This window comes from Theropithecus gelada, chromosome 13 (assembly GCF_003255815.1).
Source record: "Theropithecus gelada isolate Dixy chromosome 13, Tgel_1.0, whole genome shotgun sequence".
NCBI lineage: Eukaryota > Metazoa > Chordata > Mammalia > Primates > Cercopithecidae > Theropithecus > Theropithecus gelada.
The window spans coordinates 66,000,920-66,022,023 of record NC_037681.1 but is presented as its reverse complement, the minus strand read 5'-3'; the positions used below and the strand labels follow the sequence as shown (position 1 = coordinate 66,022,023).

The 21,104-nt window shown below is 38.1% G+C and overlaps 1 protein-coding gene across 1 annotated transcript in view; it reads left to right on the top strand.

Moving 5' to 3' along the window:
• SRBD1 (S1 RNA binding domain 1) overlaps positions 1–21,104 on the top strand; it is a 222,921-nt gene that overhangs the window by 63,753 nt on the left and 138,064 nt on the right. The window contains exons 14-15 of the mRNA XM_025354851.1: positions 632–722; positions 1,404–1,511. Of these exons, the coding sequence (XP_025210636.1) occupies positions 632–722; positions 1,404–1,511 (199 nt within the window). The remainder of the gene's footprint in view (positions 1–631; positions 723–1,403; positions 1,512–21,104) is intronic.

The following is a 21,104-nucleotide window of genomic DNA, read 5'->3' as shown; positions in this document are numbered from 1 at the left end:
AAAAAAAATCGTTCTATGTAGAATTTGACCCTCATGCATTTCTTTTGCTTAGTTTTATACATTAGTTTGCTTGAACTTGCAGTAGAGGCTGGGTCAGGCAAACTGTTCTCACTCTATATCTCTAGAACTTTCTCTTCTGTTTTTTCCAAATCATTAAAAGAAAAAATTTTGTGTGGATTGAGAGACAGTTTATACTTTCTGGAATCTGCTTCTCTGTTGCTTTCCTTTATCTGGGCTTTCTTTTTCCTTTGCTCTTACTCTCTTTACTTTGCTCAGTTTGGATGTGATTACCAATCGTTTTTCCTCAGTGTGGAATTTTTTGTCTTGAAAGGTATCTTCTACTAGTTAGTTTCAAGAGTTCATAGGGATCAGTGTTTTCTAATCCTTTCAGAACTACTGGGCACCCTTTGTACTGAACCTCTCTCAGTTTCAGCTGCCGTTCTCAAACTGACTGTTGTGATTTCCAGGGAAGTAGTCTTTGACATTTTTGGGATTCTCCTGTTCTCAGTTCAGACTTCATTTTAAAAAACAAGCCAGTCTTCTTTTGTGTTACAACTTGCTTAATAAAATCATTGATGTGTTGCACTTTGTAATTTCTTGTAAAATGGCTTATTCTTTTCATTTTTTAAAGGTCAGATACTTCACACTGATGTGGTTTACTTGCATTGTGGACAAGGCTTCCGAGAGGCAGAGAAAATAAAGAGGCTTTTGCTGAATTTCAAGTATGAAAATAAGTAATCTTTTGAATATTTCAGTGGCTCAGCCAACCAGAGATACCTTTGAAGCCCCTAATTTGGAGGGAGGGATTAAGGGAGGTGCCTTTGTGAGAGAGAAGGAACCATGTAAAACAGTGCTGGGGCAAAATTGCTGGAGAACTCTGCATGTGGAGACTTGAGAAACGCTGCACCCTTCCTTTGCTACCTTCACAAATAAAGGAGGTAATATGGGCAGATGTGAGCAGTTCATTCTTCTGTTCCAGTTTTCTACCTCCCTTCCTCCCTCCCTTCTTTCCATCTGAGGAATAGATGTGGTTGTAGTTAGAAGTTTCAGAAATTGACAATGTATTATATAATTTAATCATAGTATTTTACTGTGGCTTAGATTGCTGCAGAGTTGACTTACCCATGTCTAATTTTGGTTCCTTCTTGATGCGAAGAAAGCTGACTTTTTTGAGATAGTGTGGCAGTAAAATACTTCTTTGCTGCCTCCTATACCAAATGCAGGGCAGTGTCTTTTATTCTATATAAGTCTGTGTTTTTCTTGTGCAACAGTGGACAGGTTGCTTGTATATATGAGAGAATAAGAACATCATATAATAGTATTTGTGCATTCTGTACATTTTCTCTGGTTGTTTTCAAAGCATGCCTGGAAATTCAGTTTGTCATTCTGTTTCTGACTTGAAGCTGCAGCACAGTGGTGATTGGAAATGGAACTGCCTGCCGAGAAACAGAAGCTTACTTTGCTGACCTGATAATGAAGAATTATTTTGCACCACTGGATGTTGTTTACTGGTAAGGCTGTTATGTATGTCTCTTTTCTTGGAGAAGCATGGGAACTTTAAAGTTCCTTTTGTGATGAATCCTCCCTTCTCTTTTTAAGATGTACTTCTTCTTTGCCCTCCAGATCACCTCTTGGTGTTCATGAGAAGTTTGCAGGATAATGTAAAGTGTCTGAGTCTTGGAGACATTTGAGATAGGAATGATTAGAGCAGGACAGAGTCCAGAAACTTTTTACAGAAGCAGTACATTAGGGCTCAGTTTCATCGGATTTTCTAGGCTATACATTGTGTGAGGGTTCTAGTTAACTATTGAATAATAAGTAGAATGATGTACTAGGCAGGCTAGCAGCTAGTAGACTGCGAATAACTTAGCCTTCTTCTCCCAAAGCTTTGAAGCCTATGAATCATTACCCTTCAGAACTGAGAGCCAAGGTAAGTATTATGAATTAAAAAGTATTTCCAGTATTCTTTCCTCATTTATCCCTTGGTCACAAACTTTTATTTCATATAGCCATACAGATAACTTGTGAATAGCTTTGGATTAGAGACCCAATTTCTCTAGTCTTGTCCCTGCATCTGTAGTAGTTCTGCTTTCTTTCACCATTGTTTCCCTACTTGCTCTTTGGATCTCAATAGTCATGTCTACCTTTTCCAAACTATAGTAGAATATTAAGTCCTAAAGGATTTAATTCTAGGAGAGAGGGTAGTTATAATGGCTGATATTTAACAGAAAGTTCTCAAGAGCTATCTCCCACTGCTAGTGAGAAAACTAATAACTAAAAGAATAGTTGACTGATGAGTACGTGGCTGATAGGATCCACAAACCAACAGAAAGTAAAACCTAACACAGGAAGAATTCTAGGATTTGTGTAAGTAGGTCAAAAGGGAAGGGCCAGGCAGTTAGTATAGTCGAGAGTGCCAAGAGTGTAGTCAAAGTCAGAAAAACAAACTCATGGTAACAAGGGGAGTAAGAGAAGGTCAGGAACAAACTATAGGTGCCATGGGATCATGATTCAAGAAGGAAACAGATTGAAACATCCACTGCAGGATTTTTCCCTCTTTATCTTGTTGTAATTTATTTTTATTTTTAATTATTTATTTATTTATTTATTTTTTATTTTTTTTTTGAGACGGAGTCTCGCTCTGTCCCCCAGGCTGGAGTGCAGTGGCCGGATCTCAGCTCACTGCAAGCTCCGCCTCCCAGGTTTACACCATTCTCCTGCCTCAGCCTCCTGAGTAGCTGGGACTACAGGCGCCCGCCACCACACCCGGCTAGTTTTTTGTATTTTTTAGTAGAGACGGGGTTTCACTGGTTTAGCCAGGATGGTCTCAATCTCCTGACCTTGTGATCCGCCCGTCTCGGCCTCCCAAAGTGCTGGGATTACAGGCTTGAGCCACCGCGCCCAGCCTCTATTGTTGTAATTTAAGTTGGCCTGGGAAATACTGTGGTTCTTCCCTATTCTGGGAACTGCAAATGTGCACCCAGTCCTTTTGAGAAACTAATACAAGCACTGATGTAGCTGGTTCAGTTTATTTCAGGTACCTTCTGTGATTTTTTTTTAACCCGTTCACGTTAATTTCATGTAAATATCTTGCATACATTTGTAGTGGTTGTAAGTACAACTTTCAAATCATAAAAAATATTAAGTCGTGAAGATGTCTTCAGTTTTTTCTGCATTTGCTTATAGAATATCCCTTTATTGAACTTTAGGTAGTATGTAGTATTAGAAAGGAAAGGATGAACTGTGGGGTCAGACAAATCTGAGTTCATCTTTTGTTTTAATCATTTACTAGTTAGGCAGGTTTTGAAGAGTTACTTAGCCTTTCTTAGCTTCACTTTCCTTCATTTTTAAAATGGGGAAAAGAATATCTACCTTACAGGTTTTTTAACAGTATTAAAAGTGAGAGAACATAAATTACAACAAAAGACTAAGGCTTTAATAAATAGTATGTTTTTTTATGAGTGTTTGTTTATATATGTACTTTTATTACAAATATAAATTATATGTATTTAAAAGTGCTGTGAAATTAGAGGCAGTATTTTCTTATGCAAATTAATAAACCTACATAAAGTTCATTTTCACCTTGATGCAATAAGGATGATAGTAAAATCTATCACTGGATAGTAATAATGTCTATCGCACTTTTGTAAAATAATCTGTGTATCGTGGTATCATGAGATGTTCAGTCTTATTAATGGATATGAATTAGATGCCGTTTTAGTTGAGCCTCACAATAGGTGCTGTGGTATGATGAGAAGTATGTGGGCTATAGAGACAGACCTAGGTTCAGGCCTGCCACCTACTGCCTCTGATTAGCCATATATTTTTAATCCTCTGTTAGCTTTAGCATGTTTTTCTGTGGAAATGTTACTTACCTGTTAGCACCATAGACCATTGTGAAGATTTAAAATGGAATGTGTTAGGTATCTCCTATTTTTAAGGCTGTTTTTAGTAAATATGTTAAGTGTGGGCTAATCTTTGACATTAGGGAGACCCCATTAATATGTAAAAAAAATTTCTTTTTTTTTTGAGATGGAGTCTCGCTCTGTCACCCAGGCAGGAGTGCAGTGGCACGATCTTGGCTCACTGCAAGCTCTGCCTCCCAGGTTCACGCCATTCTCCTGCCTCAGCCTCCCGAGTAGCTGGGACTACAGGTGCCCACCACCACGCCTGGCTAATTTTTTATAGTTTTTAGTAGAGACGGGTTTTCACCGTGTTAGCCAGGATCTTTCGTCCCTTCTTTGCACTTTTATGAATATAGTCTCCATTAGGCATTTTCTTTCAGAAGAGCCCCATTTTGTTGCAATTTAAGACTTGCTTTGGATGGTAGTCTTTCTCCTATAATCTGTTTTCTCCTTTCTGCTATAATTATATGGGGTTTTAAAATCTACCTGTGTGCTAAATTATAGTAGCTGTTTTCTACAGTTGAACCAATTTTGCAGTTCTGATTTAACTCTACTTATAGTGTATTAGTCTTTTAAAGTACTTTTTGCATTTGTTTGCTAATATTATGTGCTTTTGAAGTTTTTAAATGATGCAAATATCTAATTGGAATTTATAGCAAGTGCTTTAGAAAAATCAGCTGGTTAATTTCATTTTATTATCATTTATTCATTATCATTAATCAGCTGGTTAATTTCATTTATTATTTTGCCAATTCAAGGTGCCTATTTGAGAAAAGTATGTTTTCTCATCTTAACACTTTGAAGTTACATTGAAATTGAAATCTCCAGGCTTTCTCCGGCAGTCATTTTTAATACTTTCTGAACAGATAATCTGATAGGTATTTCTATAATCTTGTCAGCCACTCATCCTGAAAAACCTTTTCCAGCCATATCTACCAGCACATTTCCTCTTATCTGTTCCTTCCAATACTCTTTGCCTCGACATGCTACCATAGGTTAACAAATGCCATGCTATATATCCTAATTCATAAACCCCATGAAACCTGACCCGTTCATCTGTCTTTTCTCTCATTCATTTCTCTCCCTACCCTTAAAATACCTTACAAATCATGATACTTACACATATTATGGGGCAAGCCATCCAAAGCTACAAATTCTAATTACCAAAGGAGCAAAAAGTTAAACTGGGGTTAAATTGCAGAATGTAACCATGCTAAGTCTCAGTTATCACATACTGAGTTGTGATAGTTGAAGTTGAAATGTTCATGAAAAAATGAAAGCTGAAAATGTTCATGAAAAATTATACAGTTTTATGGGTCATTTGTTAAAAGTATATGCTAGAATGGTTTGCAATTTTCAATCTGTTGACATATAGTAGGCACTTATTTTGCTTTTGTAGTTATACATTAGTTTCTGTTTTTTAGATTCATACATGGTGGAATCATACAGTATATAATCTTTTGCTAGCTTCTTTCATGGAGCATGATTATTTTGAGATTTCATCCTCGTTGTTGCAGAAACCTGTGGTTCTTTTTATTACCGAACAGTATTCATTGTTTGGCTGTATCACGATTATTCAATCACCTGTTGATGGATATTAAAGTTGTTGCTGGTTTTTTGCTACTACCAGTAAAGCAGCATGAACATTCGTTTACAAGTCTGTATGGATATATGCTGTCATTTCTCTTAGGTAAATAACTAGGTGTGGAAAGTCTGTGTTGTGTGGTGTATGGTATATGTTTAACTTAAGAGACTGTCAAGCTTTTTCCCAAGATGGTTGTACTATCTTACTTTCCCACCAGCAATGTATTAGAATTCTAGTAGTGGCAGTGGCGGCCCATCTGGAGCAGCTGCTGGGAAGACACCAGCTGCAGCAGGGGGGTTGTGGCTGGGATTGCATGCTCCGTAGGTGATGGGAGCCCCACCTCCTACCAGGTTAGTGGGGCAGAAGCCCCATGCTCCTGGGTGCAGTTGCAGCTGCCCAGCTACAGCTCTGGACCTGAGCATCCCTGTGCTCTCAGAGGCCTGTGTTGCCCCTGCAGGCTTGGAAGTGCCTGCTCCAGTTCCCTGGTCTCTCCCTGCTCCCAGCACCTGCTCTAGTACAGAGCAAAGTTGTGGCTGAGCCTGGGCACTGTTACGACCTGGACAGGTGTGCATGCACTCGGGGCAGTGCTGACACCAGCCCCTCCTGCCTCAGCCTGTTCAGGACTTTGGGCACCAACAAACACAGGAGCGAGGCTGGGGTGGGGTGATGGCTAAGGGCAGCTTGGCACAGGCCTACAGGTGTCTCCTGGCACAAACAGCCCAGGCACCGTGGATGCATGTTGGTGGTGGGAGGCAGACATTCCTGGGTGGCAAGGGGCAGGTCTCAGTGAAACCCTAACCTCTAAGCCAGGGCCTACATGAATCCTGGAGGCCGGGCTACCATTTCTGGGTGGAGTCTGTGGCCTGGAGTGAGAACTTACGGTACTTTTTCCAGTGCCCGTGGCCACCCATGGACCAATCAGCATGCATTTCCTCACTTCTGAGCCCATAAAAACCCTGGACTCAGCCAGACTGACACAGATGTTGGGACTACCAGCTGTGGGAAGGAGCTACCCACTTTGGGTCTGCTCTCTGCTGAGAGCCGGACACTTGTCAGGAGACCTGCCTGCAGAGTGGGGCTACCCACTGCTCATCTTCTCTCCACTGAGAACTGGACGCTCATTGGGATAACCTGCCTGCAGAAAGGGGCTACCCACTGTGGGTCTCCTCTCTGCTGAGAGCTAGATACTCATTGGGACAACCTGCCTGCGGAAAGGGTCTATCCTCTTTGGGTCTTCTGAGAGCTGTTCTGTCACTCAGTGAAGTTCCTCTCCGCCTTGCTTACCCTCCAGTTGTCCACATACTTCATTCTTCTTGGACATGGGACAAGAACTCTGGTCCCACCAAATGGTGGATCTGAAAGAACTGTAACACAAACAGGGCTGAAACATGCCCTCCTGCCTGCCATGTTGCAGACCTTGAGAAGGAGAAAAGAGCTAGCTGCAACCCTTTGGGGAGCCCAGACCTAGGTGCTCCCTAAGCCAGGGCTATGGCACCCTCTTTGGGACTCTGTGGTTCCTGGCGTCTCCCACCTTCCAAGCACCACTGTGTTCCCCTTGTCCAGATGTGGGTGTCTACAGTGGTTGTTGTGTGCGATACATCTCGTCCAGCCACAGCCTTGCATGGCACCGCCTGCCCTGCCACAGCTGGCACACCTACCGGTGCACAGTGGCCGGACCCTGTGTTCAGTCACACACTGCTCACCACACTACGCCTGGCTCACCCTTGGCAGGGTGAGATCCGGGCGAGTAGCACCAGCCAAGCACAGCCTGCCAGCTTGAGTGAGTGGAATGAGCCCAGGGAGCTTGAGCAAAACTCGGACAAAGGCGCCACTGGCCACAGAGGTGTCTGGCTGGAAAAGTGACACCCTAAGGATTCCGTAACACTAGTTTCTCCATATCCTCAATGGAATTATGAAGTTATGGTCAGTGCTTGGTACGGTCAGCCTTTTAAATTTAGCTGCCCTAGTGGATATGTAGTGATATCTCATTGTGGTTTTAATCTGCATTTTCCTAGTGATTAATGATCATGAGCATCTTCATTTGCTTATTTGCCATCCATGTATCTTCTTTGGTGAGGTATCTGTTCAAATCTTCCCATTTAAAAAAATGGATTGTTTTCCTTGTGATTATTGAATAAGCATTTTTTGTTTATTCTGAATTAAGCCCTTTGTCAGGTGTATGTTTTGTAAACATTTTTTCCCAGTCTGTGGCTTTTCACTTTTTTTTAAACAGGATCTTTTGAATAGCAAAAATTTTAGTTTTGAGAAAGTCCAATTTATCAATTTTTTGGTATAGTTTTTGCTTTTTGTTTTCTATTTAAGAAATTTTGGGCTGGGTGCGGTGGCTCAAGCCTGTAATCCTAGCACTTTGGGAGGCCGAGATGGGTGGATCACGAGGTCAGGAGATCGAGACCATCCTGGCGAACACGGTGAAACCCCGTCTCTACAAAAAAATACAAAAAACTAGCCGGGCGAGGTGGCGGGCGCCTGTAGTCCCAGCTACTCGGGAGGCTGAGGCAGGAGAATGGCGTAAACCCGGGAGGCGGAGCTTGCAGTGAGCTGAGATCCGGCCACTGCACTCCAGCCTGGGCGACAGAGCGAGACTCTGTCTCAAAAAAAAAAAAAAAGAAATTTTGGCAAAATCAAGGCTACTATGATTTTCTCCTAGAAAATCGTAGAAGTTTTGTAGTTTTAACTCATTAAGTCTGTAATTTAATTTTTGGAGAACTGACATCCATTCAATTTTTTTTTTTTTTTTTTTTTTTTTAAGATGGAATCTCACTCTGTCGCCCCAGGCTGGAGTGCAGCGGCACAATCTCGGCTCACTGCAGCTTCCGCCTCCTGGGTTCAAGTGATTCTCCTGCCTCAGTCTCCTGAGTAGCTGGGATTACAGGCGCCTGCCACCATGCCCAGCTATTTTTTGTATTTTTAGTACAGACAGGGTTTCACTATGTTGGTCAGGCTGGTCTCAAACTCCTGACCTCATGATCCGCCTGCCATGGCCTCCCAAAGTGCCGGGATTACAGGCGTGAGCTACCGCACCTGGCCCATTTAATTTTAGTTGTATTTTTCATCTAGAAGTTCTGTTTTTCATATCTGCTTGATGATTCCTACAGTTTTTTCCTGGCTATAATTTTCAAGCCTGTCTTTTTTTTAAACCTTTGATTTTTAAATCTTTGATTTTATAATCTGTGTGATAATTCTAGAATCCTTGGAAGTTTATTTCTGCTATATACTATAATTGCTGGTTCTGCTTTGTGATGCTTTCTTTCCTTTTTTGTTCAGTTTTTATGGTGAACTTTTTCTTTTGATGGAACTTTGTGGGAATTCATTTAGGCCTGCATTGATGGTAAGTTGCTTCAAAGAGGATTTGCATTTGTTTCTGCTGCACTCCCTTAGGTACTCCCAGGTTGGGATCACTTAAATTAAATTCTCGACTTGAGTTTTTTTCTGACCACCCAGGTAGTGTGAATTTAGGCTACAGACCAGACAGATGGCTTATGGTTCCATATTCTCATCAGCAATTCCCCCCTTCATCAGCCTGTGACTGAGTTTGAGATAGTCCATTTTCGTTGTGATCCCCTGGGGGTAGAGTATAATGAGTTATATTTCTGTTTTATTCTTACATTGAGGGCTTAACCTAACTCTGGAGTCCTAGCTTTACATGTGTGAGAGTAGGTAGGGGATCTTTTGTTAACATCTGTATCTTAGGTGGATCCTGGGTTTGTATTTTGTTCTTCTGGTTCTGTGAAGCTCTGTGAGGCCATGGAACTTGAAAATAAAACACACTTCGTTCAGCAGATGGCCTCAGCTGAAAGTCAGCTTTGGAAATCAAGGTTCTCACATATACTTCATTTTTTTTTTTTTTTAGCAAAAAAATTTCTTTCTTGCCAACTCACACATCTCTTTAAGAAGATAGGTCTAGTATTTTAGTTGTTTTCAGTAAAAGGTGAATCCAAGTAGCTAATTTCTCATATTGGTTTTGTATTTTAAATTTTCTTAAAATGTAAAATTTGCTATTTTCAGACACCAAAGACAGACCATAAAGAAAAGTAGATAAAGATCTTTTAAATCATCTAAATTTACACTTTTGAGTTAAGAATTACTTGTTTTTTTTAGTTCTTTCCTCAGGATATCTATGCCTGTGGAAACATGTACACGATACAGCCTTCATCCTCTGGCAATTTAATATTCTTTTTTTTAAAAGGATGCTTAAGAGGGAGATCTTGAAAAGTCCAGAAAAATGCCAAGAGGAAAATAAAAATCACTGGTACTCTCACTACTCAGAGAATCATATTAATGTTATTATATATTTTCTTGTAGTTATTTTACCTATGCATGCATTTATTCAGCAAATATTTATCACCTATAAATGTCAGATTGAATGAGATAGACTCAGTAAGGTACAAGAAGAGAACAACTTTTTCTTTACTACCTCCTCTCTTTATTCAACTCATGTTTGGATGAACTCATGTTCATTCCTGGCTGAAATAATGGACAGGTATCATAGCCTTTTCAGTCTCTCTTAGTTATTAGCATAGTCTCATTTCAGCAGTTGAAATATCTTCTCTAGTCAATAATCAGAGCTCCAAACTTGAGATAAGTTCAATTAAATGTTAGGCCTGTTTCACTCTGGGAGATGCTACTTCACTGTCGGGATTTGCAGGTAGTTTATTGGGATTTGTAGTTAGTATCTTCTCTCTTTTCCTCTTTGTTATTCTTATTTTCCCTAACTCACTAGCTGAATTTTTGATCCCTCTAAGTTTAGTCCTCAGAGTTGAGTAGCATGGGGAAAAAGAGCATGGTCTTAGGGAGTAGGACCAGTTGCATTCTAGGTTAAGGCCCTTTAAGGCCCTCTGGGTGGCCCAAATACAATTGCTGATGCTTCCTTTCATGGGGTGTTATGAAGAATTTTTCTGTTTTTGTTTTCTGAGACTTCCCCTGCAAGGAAGCTGTGATGTAGCTGATATCTTCTTTGGTTGACTGGTTCCTGCTTTCCCTCTTTAGCCCTGGGCTTCAGACCAGCCATTTCTCATCTGAGTTACTTCGCTGCTCAGTCCTCTTGGACAGAATCTGTTGAAAGCCTGCCATACACTTCCTCCTGCAGGCCCATTTGGCTCATACCTCCTTGCCTGCTCTCCAATGGCAACTTATCCTTAGCACAGCTGTCTCCCTTTTTAATTTTCTCTCTCTCTCATACCTTGTGCTTGCTATGTATTCTCTTTCTTACCCATCCTTGCCTTCCTCTCATACTTTCTGTGCCCTCAGAGGTAGCTCTTCCTTTTCATTTTTCTAAGGCATGTTTAGCACTCCATACTCGGAGCATATGTGAAGCTCACGAAGTGTTCCCAGTAAAGCACCTTCCACTTGGCATGTGATGGATAAGATATTCTTCTATGTGAAATGTTGAGAGAGCAGGAAAAATAGCATAGCATCCCAGTCATCTTCCCAAAGAATTTTTTTCTCTCGAACCTAACTCTTGTCCCTCCCCCCAAAACACATCTATTTTATAGGACACAGATGGATGATTGCTGTTGTTGACAAAACAGGCCTTTGATGCTTTAGCTAGAACAAAAACATCCCATTGCTCCTGTTTCCATCATCCAGTCAGCAGAGTATCCCTCAGAACCAAGACTATGTGACAGGCACAGTATTGTGTGCTGGGAACGAGAGCAGTATAGGTGAAGTCCCTACCCCTCTTGAAGTTTGCATTCCAATGGAGAAAACAGAGAAAAAGATAAGTGTGTGTGTATTTTTATATATGTCAGTTGGTGAAAAATTCTATATCGAGAATTAAAAGCAAGGTAAGGCGATAGTGACAAGAAGTACAATTTTTAGATAAGTATAGTTATAACCGATATTCTTGGTATATGAGACACATTTTAAGAAGCCTCCAGTGCTGAAGTACAGTGTGATGAATTTGTGTCCTCCTTTATCCTACTTCCAGATTCATGTTCTCTTTATCCTCATTTTTCTGTGTCGTATAAGCCTGTGTTTTTCAGATTGTAACTTGTAACCCATTGATGAAATGTGAAGTCCATTTAGTGCGTCTCAACCAGCATTTTTAAAAAGTTAAATAGAAAAGAATAGGAAATAAAGGGCATTTTGTGTAGTAAGCTAAGTATTGCCTCATGAATATTTGTTTTCGTTACATATATGTATTGTGTACTGGGTTGTGATGTATTTCTTATGGTTGATCATAAAAGTTTGAGGAACATTGTTCTATGAAATTACAGTTTTCAGCCTTTAAAAATGCAAAGTTAAGAGAGAAGATTGGCCTGCAAGAGTCTTTAATGAAAAGTTAGAAAGCTTTTAGAAATAAAATTCAGACCACCTTGTACGATTGCAAAAGATCCTCTGAAGGAAAGTAAATAGAGGGATGGTTCTCAGAACACATTGGGATATGTAAGCTGGACAGATGTGCTCTTCCAGTAAAATAATGAGCCATGATCCTTACCATATTCCTTGGAAAAAAGTTAAATTAATGAATAGAATTTTCCCAATCTCAATTAAAATTCCTCATGTCAAAGAAAACTTTCCAAATACTTTAGTTATTAACACGTTAAAACTTTATTATAATCTTATTTCAAGGGAAAAGGCTTCTAATAGGCCAATTCAGAGATGCACTCTTTGTAACAAAATTTTATGGAAAACAGAACATAATTCCAGTAGAGAAAAACACAAATAAAAATGTTTGGGTGATTGGTTTGGTAGATCAAGTCTTCTACTTACTAGAGTATGTCAGAAAATTGCTTAAGTATTCTATCAAGTGTTTTTTTTTCCCCAGAAGAAAAAAAAGAAAGGTTCTTTGCCAAACCAAGTGTGGAACAATTTATTTTAGTAACTAGTATCTGATTTAGCTCTTATATATTTAATTGTATTATGTAATATGCAAATATTCTATTGTGTTCTCAGTAGAACACATTGACTTCCAGGGGCTTTGCCACCAGAAGAAGATTGGGAGCTAAAAGTAAATTAATTTGGCTGGGCGCGGTGGCGCACGCCTGTAATCCCAGCACTTTGGGAGGGCGAGGCAGGCGGATCATGAGGTCAGGAGATCGAGACCATCCTGGCGAACACGGTGAAACCCCGTCTCTACTGAAAATACAAAAAATTAGCCGGGCGTGGTGGCAGCGCCTGTAATCCCAGCTACTCAGGAGGCTGAGGCAGGAGAATGGCGTGAACCTGGGAGGCCGAGCTTGCAGTGAGCCGAGATCGCGCCACTGCACTCCGCCTGGGCGACAGAGCGGGACTCCGTCTCAAAGAAAAAAAAAAGAAAAGTAAATTAATTTGTATGTATTGACTGCATACTCCCTGCCAGGTGTGGATTTTATAAGGACATATACAAAGCTGAAAGAAGTGTAAGTAACCAAGAATGTATGTAAGAGGGAAGTTACTGATCTGTTAAAAATAGTTCTGGAAGACCAAAACTTAAGAACTAAATTCCTCCTTTACCTGCTTCCCCCCATGTATAGCATAAAAGTTTTTTAATGATTGTCTTTGGGTAAAGAGAGTTAGAAAAGAAATCTCATTGCTTGTAGATAATATCATAATTGTAATCAGTGGATAAAAGAGTAGACTTGTTCAACTTCTCTTTTGATTTGTAAGATAGGATGATTTGGGGGGCTGAAAAGACGAATAAGTATCAATAAAAGAAAACTAAAATATAATTAAAATAAGAAGATATTAAGAGATCTTCTGTTTCTTATTTTATCTTCTGGCCCAGATGAAACATTTTCTGGAGTTCTGGGTGGACTTGTACATAAAATTTTGATACCACTGTTGGTAATTGTTGAGAAATTGTAGAAGCTTGGAGATGAACCAATGTTATTTTGATGTTCCAGAGGGAAAATAAAATAGGTTATATAGATGACTGAGTGTAACCTTGAACAGGCAAGATTATTATTAAATTATGAAAGAATGGTTTATGAGCACTTAGGAAGGGACAATAGAACAATAATCATTGGACATCACCATGCGTTTCTTACAAATACAACATTTTGGTCTTAACCTATTTCATTTTCTGTTAGGAAAATTAGACTGGTAGAAACATCTGGACCTCAGCATAGCTATTGATAGTCTCTTAGTACCCTTATGGACAAACTGGAGATTTGGTTATGTGGCTCCCAAAAAGATGTTGATTAGCTAATGTTTTGATGTCTGGTTTGAGGTCTCTAGTGTTGTGCCACAAACATTGTATTAGCTAACATTTTAGTCAATAATTCAGTCAAGGTTTGGAGACACGCTTTTCAAATTTGTGGACATTGAGGTGTGTTAGAATCAGGACCAAAAAAGTTTTTGAAAGACTTGAGTGTTTGGACCTAATCTAACAATATGAATTTTAATAAGGATAAATTAATTTTGTGATGCTAGGGGAAATTTTTGGTAGAGATTTTTGGATGATTTCTAGGGTTTCTTTTTACTCTGTAGGTGACTCTATCAGAATAATGTGCAGCAGATCTCCCCTGTCCTGAACCACCTGGACCTTTTTCTTTTGCTTTGGTGTAAAGAAACTTACTTTCCAAAAAATCACTAAGCTTAGCTATATAACTTAAAATCTATCTAGCTATGTAAAGTTCATAATGTTATGAAGTTAATACTGCTTTATATGGAGGAAAAGATGTGGTTGGTGTTATTAATTTCTCACTAGTGCCGTATTTTCCGTTTCACATGTGGAATTTGAAATCAGGATTTTTGTATTTAAATATCCTGTCTCCTCCATATGCAGTTTTCTAGGAATGATAAAAACCATATATCATCCTTGGAACTTGGGATAGCCTAAATTGTTTTCTGGATATTAAAACTAATATCCAGATTATGATGCCTAATGACAAGTTAAGGTGCTGTGTTATTTAAATTTCTCATTTCTTTCTACAGTAATGGCTTGAGATGATGTACTGTGACATTCTAGAACTTTGTTGCCTTTTTTCTCTTGATACTCATCTCCATTTCTGTGACTATTATAAACACTGAGCTCTTGTTTATAGGGTTTCCTTTCTAGGATGTTTGTGATATAAGGTAAATTGCAAAGTAAAACTGTGTTTTACAATCAATACAATTTATGTTCATTTTGTTGAAAGGCAGAATGTTTTTAAAAATACATATTTAAATAGACCATTTCAGTGAAGTATGTTGGGAAAGGAGACATAAGGAATGAATAGTTTGGGTGTGTGTATATGTACATGTATGTGTGTATGGTTTTAAAATACTATTTGGATTGGAATTCAGTTTGACCGTTTTTGATCAAAATAAAACGTTTTACCAGTTTGTAACCCATGTGTTTTTGTGTTCCAAAGTCCAATTTAAATATCTGCAGGAGTTACCCCACCCCCTCACTGTAGCCCCTCTTGCAGATTTTTGTTTATTGACTTAAATTAGAATTGGCCTAAAGCCCAGTGATGGTCATTTCTTGTCTTAAGGTTTTTGGTTACAAATCTGCTTTTGTTGCCAGATCCAATAAAGATTCTTGATTGTTTTTGTTAGTTTTATTATAAGTTCTTGCCAAAGATACAATGTATTATAACCAAAACAGATGTCCTGTTTAGACAAGTATATTTAGGCTCTAACAGAACCTAAAATGTAAATTAAACATGTTCAGCATTAATGTAACAGTTGATGAACTTTGGGATTTTATCAGTGTTTTTGATAACCTTTAGAACTGGAGGAAACAATGCCTAACTTTGAGCAATTGTTTTACGTATTTTCTCTGTCTAATCTCAGTTTGTGTATGTACAGTTTTACACTCCTAGATACTTCTCCAAACTGACATTTTACTGCCATTTTGAAAATAGAGTGGAATTCACCAATTTCCTGTATACAATTTTGTTCTTAAAGAGCATACATCAGATGAACAGTATTTTCTGTTAGAGACTTCAGTTGAGTAGAAAAGGATAGTTTCTAAGACTTTAATGCTTGTGAATAGGTAGATGAAATAATTATGCATAGACCCTCTTATTAATGCTGTTCTTGGTGAAGTTAGGAACCATATTAGGGTTGTAGTGCCCATCCTTTAAGACTTTCAGTAACCATCTCTGTGGATAGGGTCCAGTGCAGTCTTAATTTCTGCTGAATTCTGTGTTTTGGTGAACAACAGGTATGTAGTGAATTCAAGATGAATGTATTTCTATTAAGCAGTGTTAGCTCTTTTTTTTCTATCATAGTTTCTAGGGTAAATTAGATGTGTGAGGAATAAGACTGTATTATCAATGGTTACCACTGGAACCATTTTTATTTTAAGATTGTTGACTCTTTGGCCTATTCTTCTCCATATTTTCTTCTTTTCTTTGGGATTAAACAGGTTACTGTTTTGCCTCACCTTTGGCCAACACGTTTTAAAAAATGTATTCAATTTCTTATTGAGGGAATATCTAGGTTTTTTCTTAAACTGGGTTATGAAGAATTATTATGGTTCTCTCTCTCATTTTAGTTGCATTAGTTGAATTCAAAATTACTGAAATCCTTTGTTAAGATCTTTTTCTTTTGATTGTATAGGACTTGGAGATTCGGGGGCCAGAAATTGATAGCTGAAAATAGTAGTTCTTGAATTCACCTTATTTGTGTTTTATATATTTTTTGACTGGGGTGGGGGGTCGGTATACCTTTTGATTCTAGTGTATTTTATGTGGCTAAATCTTTGTGTTATGCTCTCCTAACTTAATGAAATACCTCTTTTAAATTCCCCACATCCGTACATTTCTAAGGTTATGCCCAGTTTAATTCCCCTTACTTTTCTGCTTCATAGCACTTGCATTTTGAAGGAACCCTAACATTTGGGTTCACATTATGATAATTAGGTTTCAAGGGCATGGGGGATTAAAGATATCTCAGGTCTAGTTGCAGAATAAAGTTCAGAAGCACTTTTAAAACTTGCCTGATTGGTGGGTAGAGGTGCTTTTATTTATTCTCTACTCATGCAGCATTAATCCCTATTTCATCAGGTACCTACAGTGCTGTAATTCTAGACGTGACCTTGGGTCTTGATTTACTTCAGCTCCGTTTTCTTTATTAATGTACCATGAAAGAGGTACATGAAAGATAGCCAACATCAAAGCACCTTTTAAAGTAAATTGGTTGATAGGAATTCCCTGGTATTTGACACTGTCTGTCAAATGTTTCAGCTGGTTTGCATCCTTTTACAAGCTATTGCTTGCTGCACTAAAAGAAATTTAAAGGAGTTGTTTTAAGTCTTCGGGTTGTGGCGGGGAGGGTGGTTGTGATGGTGGTGATGGTGGTGATGGCAGCGACATGGCAAAAGTTAGCCAGAGAAGAGAGTAAATGAGAGTAAATGTTCTTTTTCAGCTGTGCCCCTCCCAGGATTGTTTTGTGTTTTTCTTTGGGTTAGGGAGTCTTTAATATAGTGCTTATGATTAGGAGGAGGAGGCACTCATCTTGGTTTTCAGAAGACTGAAGAGGGTAGCCAAAGTCATCAAACTTTTGTGAAAGAAAGAATTAAAGGCAGTGTCAGTATCTTATTCAGAGATTGTTCAATCATTTTAACTTCCAGCCTGTTTATTCTTTATTGAGTCATATGAGAAGAAGCTGTAAAGTGGGAAACTGAGTCTGAAGAAAGAAGAAAGGAAACAGGACTCAGAGGAGTCTTGCCATATGTATTATGGAATGTTTATTTTCCTGTAAACATGTTTTAGAGGCTGTTGTCTCTGTTCTAGGCTGAATATATGGGGGTAGAACTTCTTACAGCTAAGTTTTGAAACCCTGGTTACTTCTTTGTTTCACAAATACTAGTTGGCTGTTTCTTCCTACTTAAGAAAAAAATATTTAAAAGCATTTTATTTTTTGGATTGTCACCATGATTGTCTTTGGATCTATTCCTATCATCTTTACCATAGAACTTTTTAATCTGAATAGTGAAAAATAGAAATTATGGAGTGTTTTAGATGATATTTACTTGCCTTCAAATATGTACTTTATTTTCAGTTTACTAATGTAACCTTGACTTGTTGAGATCTTTAAAAATCTATTGTAATAAAAACTTTATTGTAAATTGTATTTTTAGTGTGCATTTTAATGTATTGAAATGCTTTAAAGTCATATATTCTCTTGACATTCTGTAATATTGTTTTCACTTACCTGCTTATCTTTTTATTTATATATGGTGAGTATGAAAATAAATTTCAATCCAGACCTGGACTTGGCAGTTAGTTGAATTAAAGACTTTGGCCTGTGAAGGATAAGAAACCAACACAACAACTGACACAGAGGAGTTTGGTAGTGACCTTTTCTTTTCAAGGAAAGCAGATATTTGAGACAGACTGTAACCATCAGTATAGAATAAGCTACCGAGGTTTCTTGGGGTTTTGTGAAGGGAGATAGCCTCGTATGTGTGTGTAGGGAGCAGTATATGCAAATTATTTGACATTTGATTCTGTGATGAAGAAAGTGGGTGGAGAGGTACATCTTGCCCATTTGTCTTTGTTTTGTTTTTGTTTTTGAGACAGGGTCTCACTGTGTTGCCGAGGTTGATCTCGAACTCCTAGGCTCAGCCTTTCGTGAGTATCTGGGATTATAGATGTGCTGCACCATGTCCAGCTTGCCCCTTTGTTGACATAGGCAAAGTAGAACATCTTGCTGTCCTTGCCATATACCATATATGGTTCAGCCCCTGTATTTGGAAGAGTGACCTCTGGGCTTTAGAGACTGATACTAGGAACTGGGTAGTAGAAAAAAGGTTGAAAGTGCTATACCTTTCTATTTATGCCACATTTCCCTTCAACCTCTGCCCCCGTCCCCTTCACAGTTAATAGCATCTTCTTTCATATATAGGATGTGTGTCTGTAATAATTTGATATGACCCATCATAGTTATAGACAGGAGACAGTGAAGCATGATATTGCTTAGAAAGTTAAGATCTTATTTTGTAAGCACTTTAACTTTCCTGAGGCGGACAGTTGTGGAGTCCTTTGATTGACTTTTGATTCATGCTGCTGTTGCTGCTGCTTTCTTTTTTAAATATTCTGAGGTTTTGTGTATCCTACGTAATTTAGGATCAGCATTGTTATAGCACATGAATTGACCCTAGTGTTGTATGTGTTATCATTCAAATATATTAACTACAGGCTAGTCTAAAGCTTGATTAATAAGAGTTCACCTAGTCAAGGATCGTAAGATATTACTTAGTAATAAGCAACTTGAGCTTGCAAATGAATCATCAGGTTAGCAGTTGGTGGGTATATTTTTGACTGATTCTTGTGTTTACTCAGTTAGTCCATTTACCTAAAATTCCTACTCCCTTTCGAAGCATTTTTCTTTTTCCTTTCAACATAATGGTTTTCCTCAATCTAGGACTATGTAAGAAGTTTGATAGGCCACCCTTCTAATTCCTGGTTTGAATTTAGACAGTTCCATTGTTTAAACCATGCTGCTGCCATCATTGCCATTGTCATATTCTACTTCCTATTTTAAGTTTAAGGGATATGGGTGCAAAGAAGCCTCTGTACTGTCTTTCATAAGGAGAAATGCTTTGAGGAAGTCTTTCTATTCTTGTATGCTGTAATTTCTAGCATTCAATGATTTCCTTGCCTTCAAGGTTCTAGGCTTAGTTTGAGTTAAAATTCACTGATTATACAGGAGGAACCCAGATATCTTTTTTCTTTCCTCCCTCCTATTTGGGGGATCCCTAACTCAACTCATTTGGGAGACTCTATCTGGTTCTGAATAGGAAATACTGCTTTTAAATGGTTTAGACTTTGGTGAGAAAAGTAATAATTAAAATTTCTACCATGAAATGAGTTTTTTTTTCTATTTTAATAAAATTTTTATTGGGTGCAGAAAGACTGGAAGGGTGTTAGGGATCCCTGTTCAAATTTTTGGATTTGGGACTTGACATTTTTCTCATTTAAGGTTTTTATAAGAAGTGGATAAAGAAAGCAGAGCTAAGAATATGTCAGGAACATATTGGGCCTTTGAAAATATCTTAGTTATTTCAGGTTTGATTTGTTTCTACTCTTCATTTTTTTACTGCTTTTTCCCCATCTTCCTTCTGACTACATTTCCTTAGTGAGAAGTGACAGGTTTCTGCTTAGTGGGAAAATGTAAAGTGTATCTGTCTTGTTGAATTTAATATCTTGGGGGATATTTGTCTCCAAAATCTAGTGCATACACAGAATCCTTTTTTGTCATTATATAGAAGGGAAATTCTTCTTTTAAATTCCTCTCTGCAGTTAAGCCTGAGATCTTACTATATAGTACTGTTAGTTATTGACATTTTCACTAACATATTCAGGAATGTTTTGGTTATATTGGATAATTCTTTCCCTTTGACTATCAAAATTTTTTTACTCTTTCACTCAACACATTTTTTGAGCACTTTTATCTGTATAGTGCTTAGCATGGTAGAGTCAAAGATTTATAAAACTATATCCACTGACCATTTTGTGTTTAACCCAGCAGCCTCTTCTAAGCTCTAGCTTATCTGGATTCCTTTTCAGTTTCATACACTGCTGTTTTTCCCACCTGCTTTTGGTAATTGTACTTCTAAGCTTGTTAATCATTTTTTCTAGGCATCCTGGTACCTCTTCCTCACTCTTAAACTTAGACAACACCCCAGATATTTTCCTCACCCCCTTTGTCTTCTCTGTATATCTTCTTTTCCTTGATAATCTCTTCATCCACTTCTGGAGCTTCATCTTTTGCATCTTGTGGATTCTAAGTCTACATTGTTTCAAGTTCTCACCAGAGACATGGACTCAGATTCAATGGCTTATACTAGTCTCTAGAGTACCCCTCTGGTACCTCAGTTTTAACCAAATTTAGCTTTTTGCTTTGGCTCCCAAACCTATTTTTTATGTGTTTTTTATTCTTTTATAAGTCCCTCCTTTATTGATGTTAATTATCTTGGGCACAACATTTGCATTCTTTGATTTCTTATTCTGTCATACACCCCATTCAAACTACCATGAAGTCCTGTTGATTCTGTCTCTAAAATGTGTCTCCTATTTCTTCCTTTCAATGCCTCTTGTTTACCATTCTTCTTCCTTTGAGATGTTAAGGCTTTCATGAGCTGGTCTCAACCTACTTTTCATGTATAGTCTCTTTATACTCACTTCTTAACCCAAGACACGGTGTTCATCATTCAAGGATTCATAATCTGGGTCTCCATATTTATTTTTACATTATGCCATTGTGATGCCATTCATTAAGGAATCATACAATTTAAAGAATTATATAATCAACAGTTTATTCATTATAAGAATCAGCCCAGAGTTACAATTACATCCTATATTTTATTAAATATATAAGCTAAGATAAATCCATTTTCTTTTTTTTTTTTTTTTTTTAAATTTTTATTTTACTTTAAGTTCTGGGATACATATGCAAAATGTACAGGTTTGTTCCGTAGGTATATGTGTGCCATGGTGGTTTGCTGCACTTATCAACCCATCATCTAGGTTTTTTTTTTTTTTTTTTTAAATTTATTTATTATTATTATACTTTAAGTTGTAGGGTACATGTGCATAACGTGCAGGTTTGTTACATATGTATACTTGTGCCATGTTGGTCTGCTGCACCCATCAACTCGTCATTTACATCAGGTATAACTCCCAATGCAATCCCTCCCCCCTCCCCCCTCCCCATGATAGGCCCCGGTGTGTGATGTT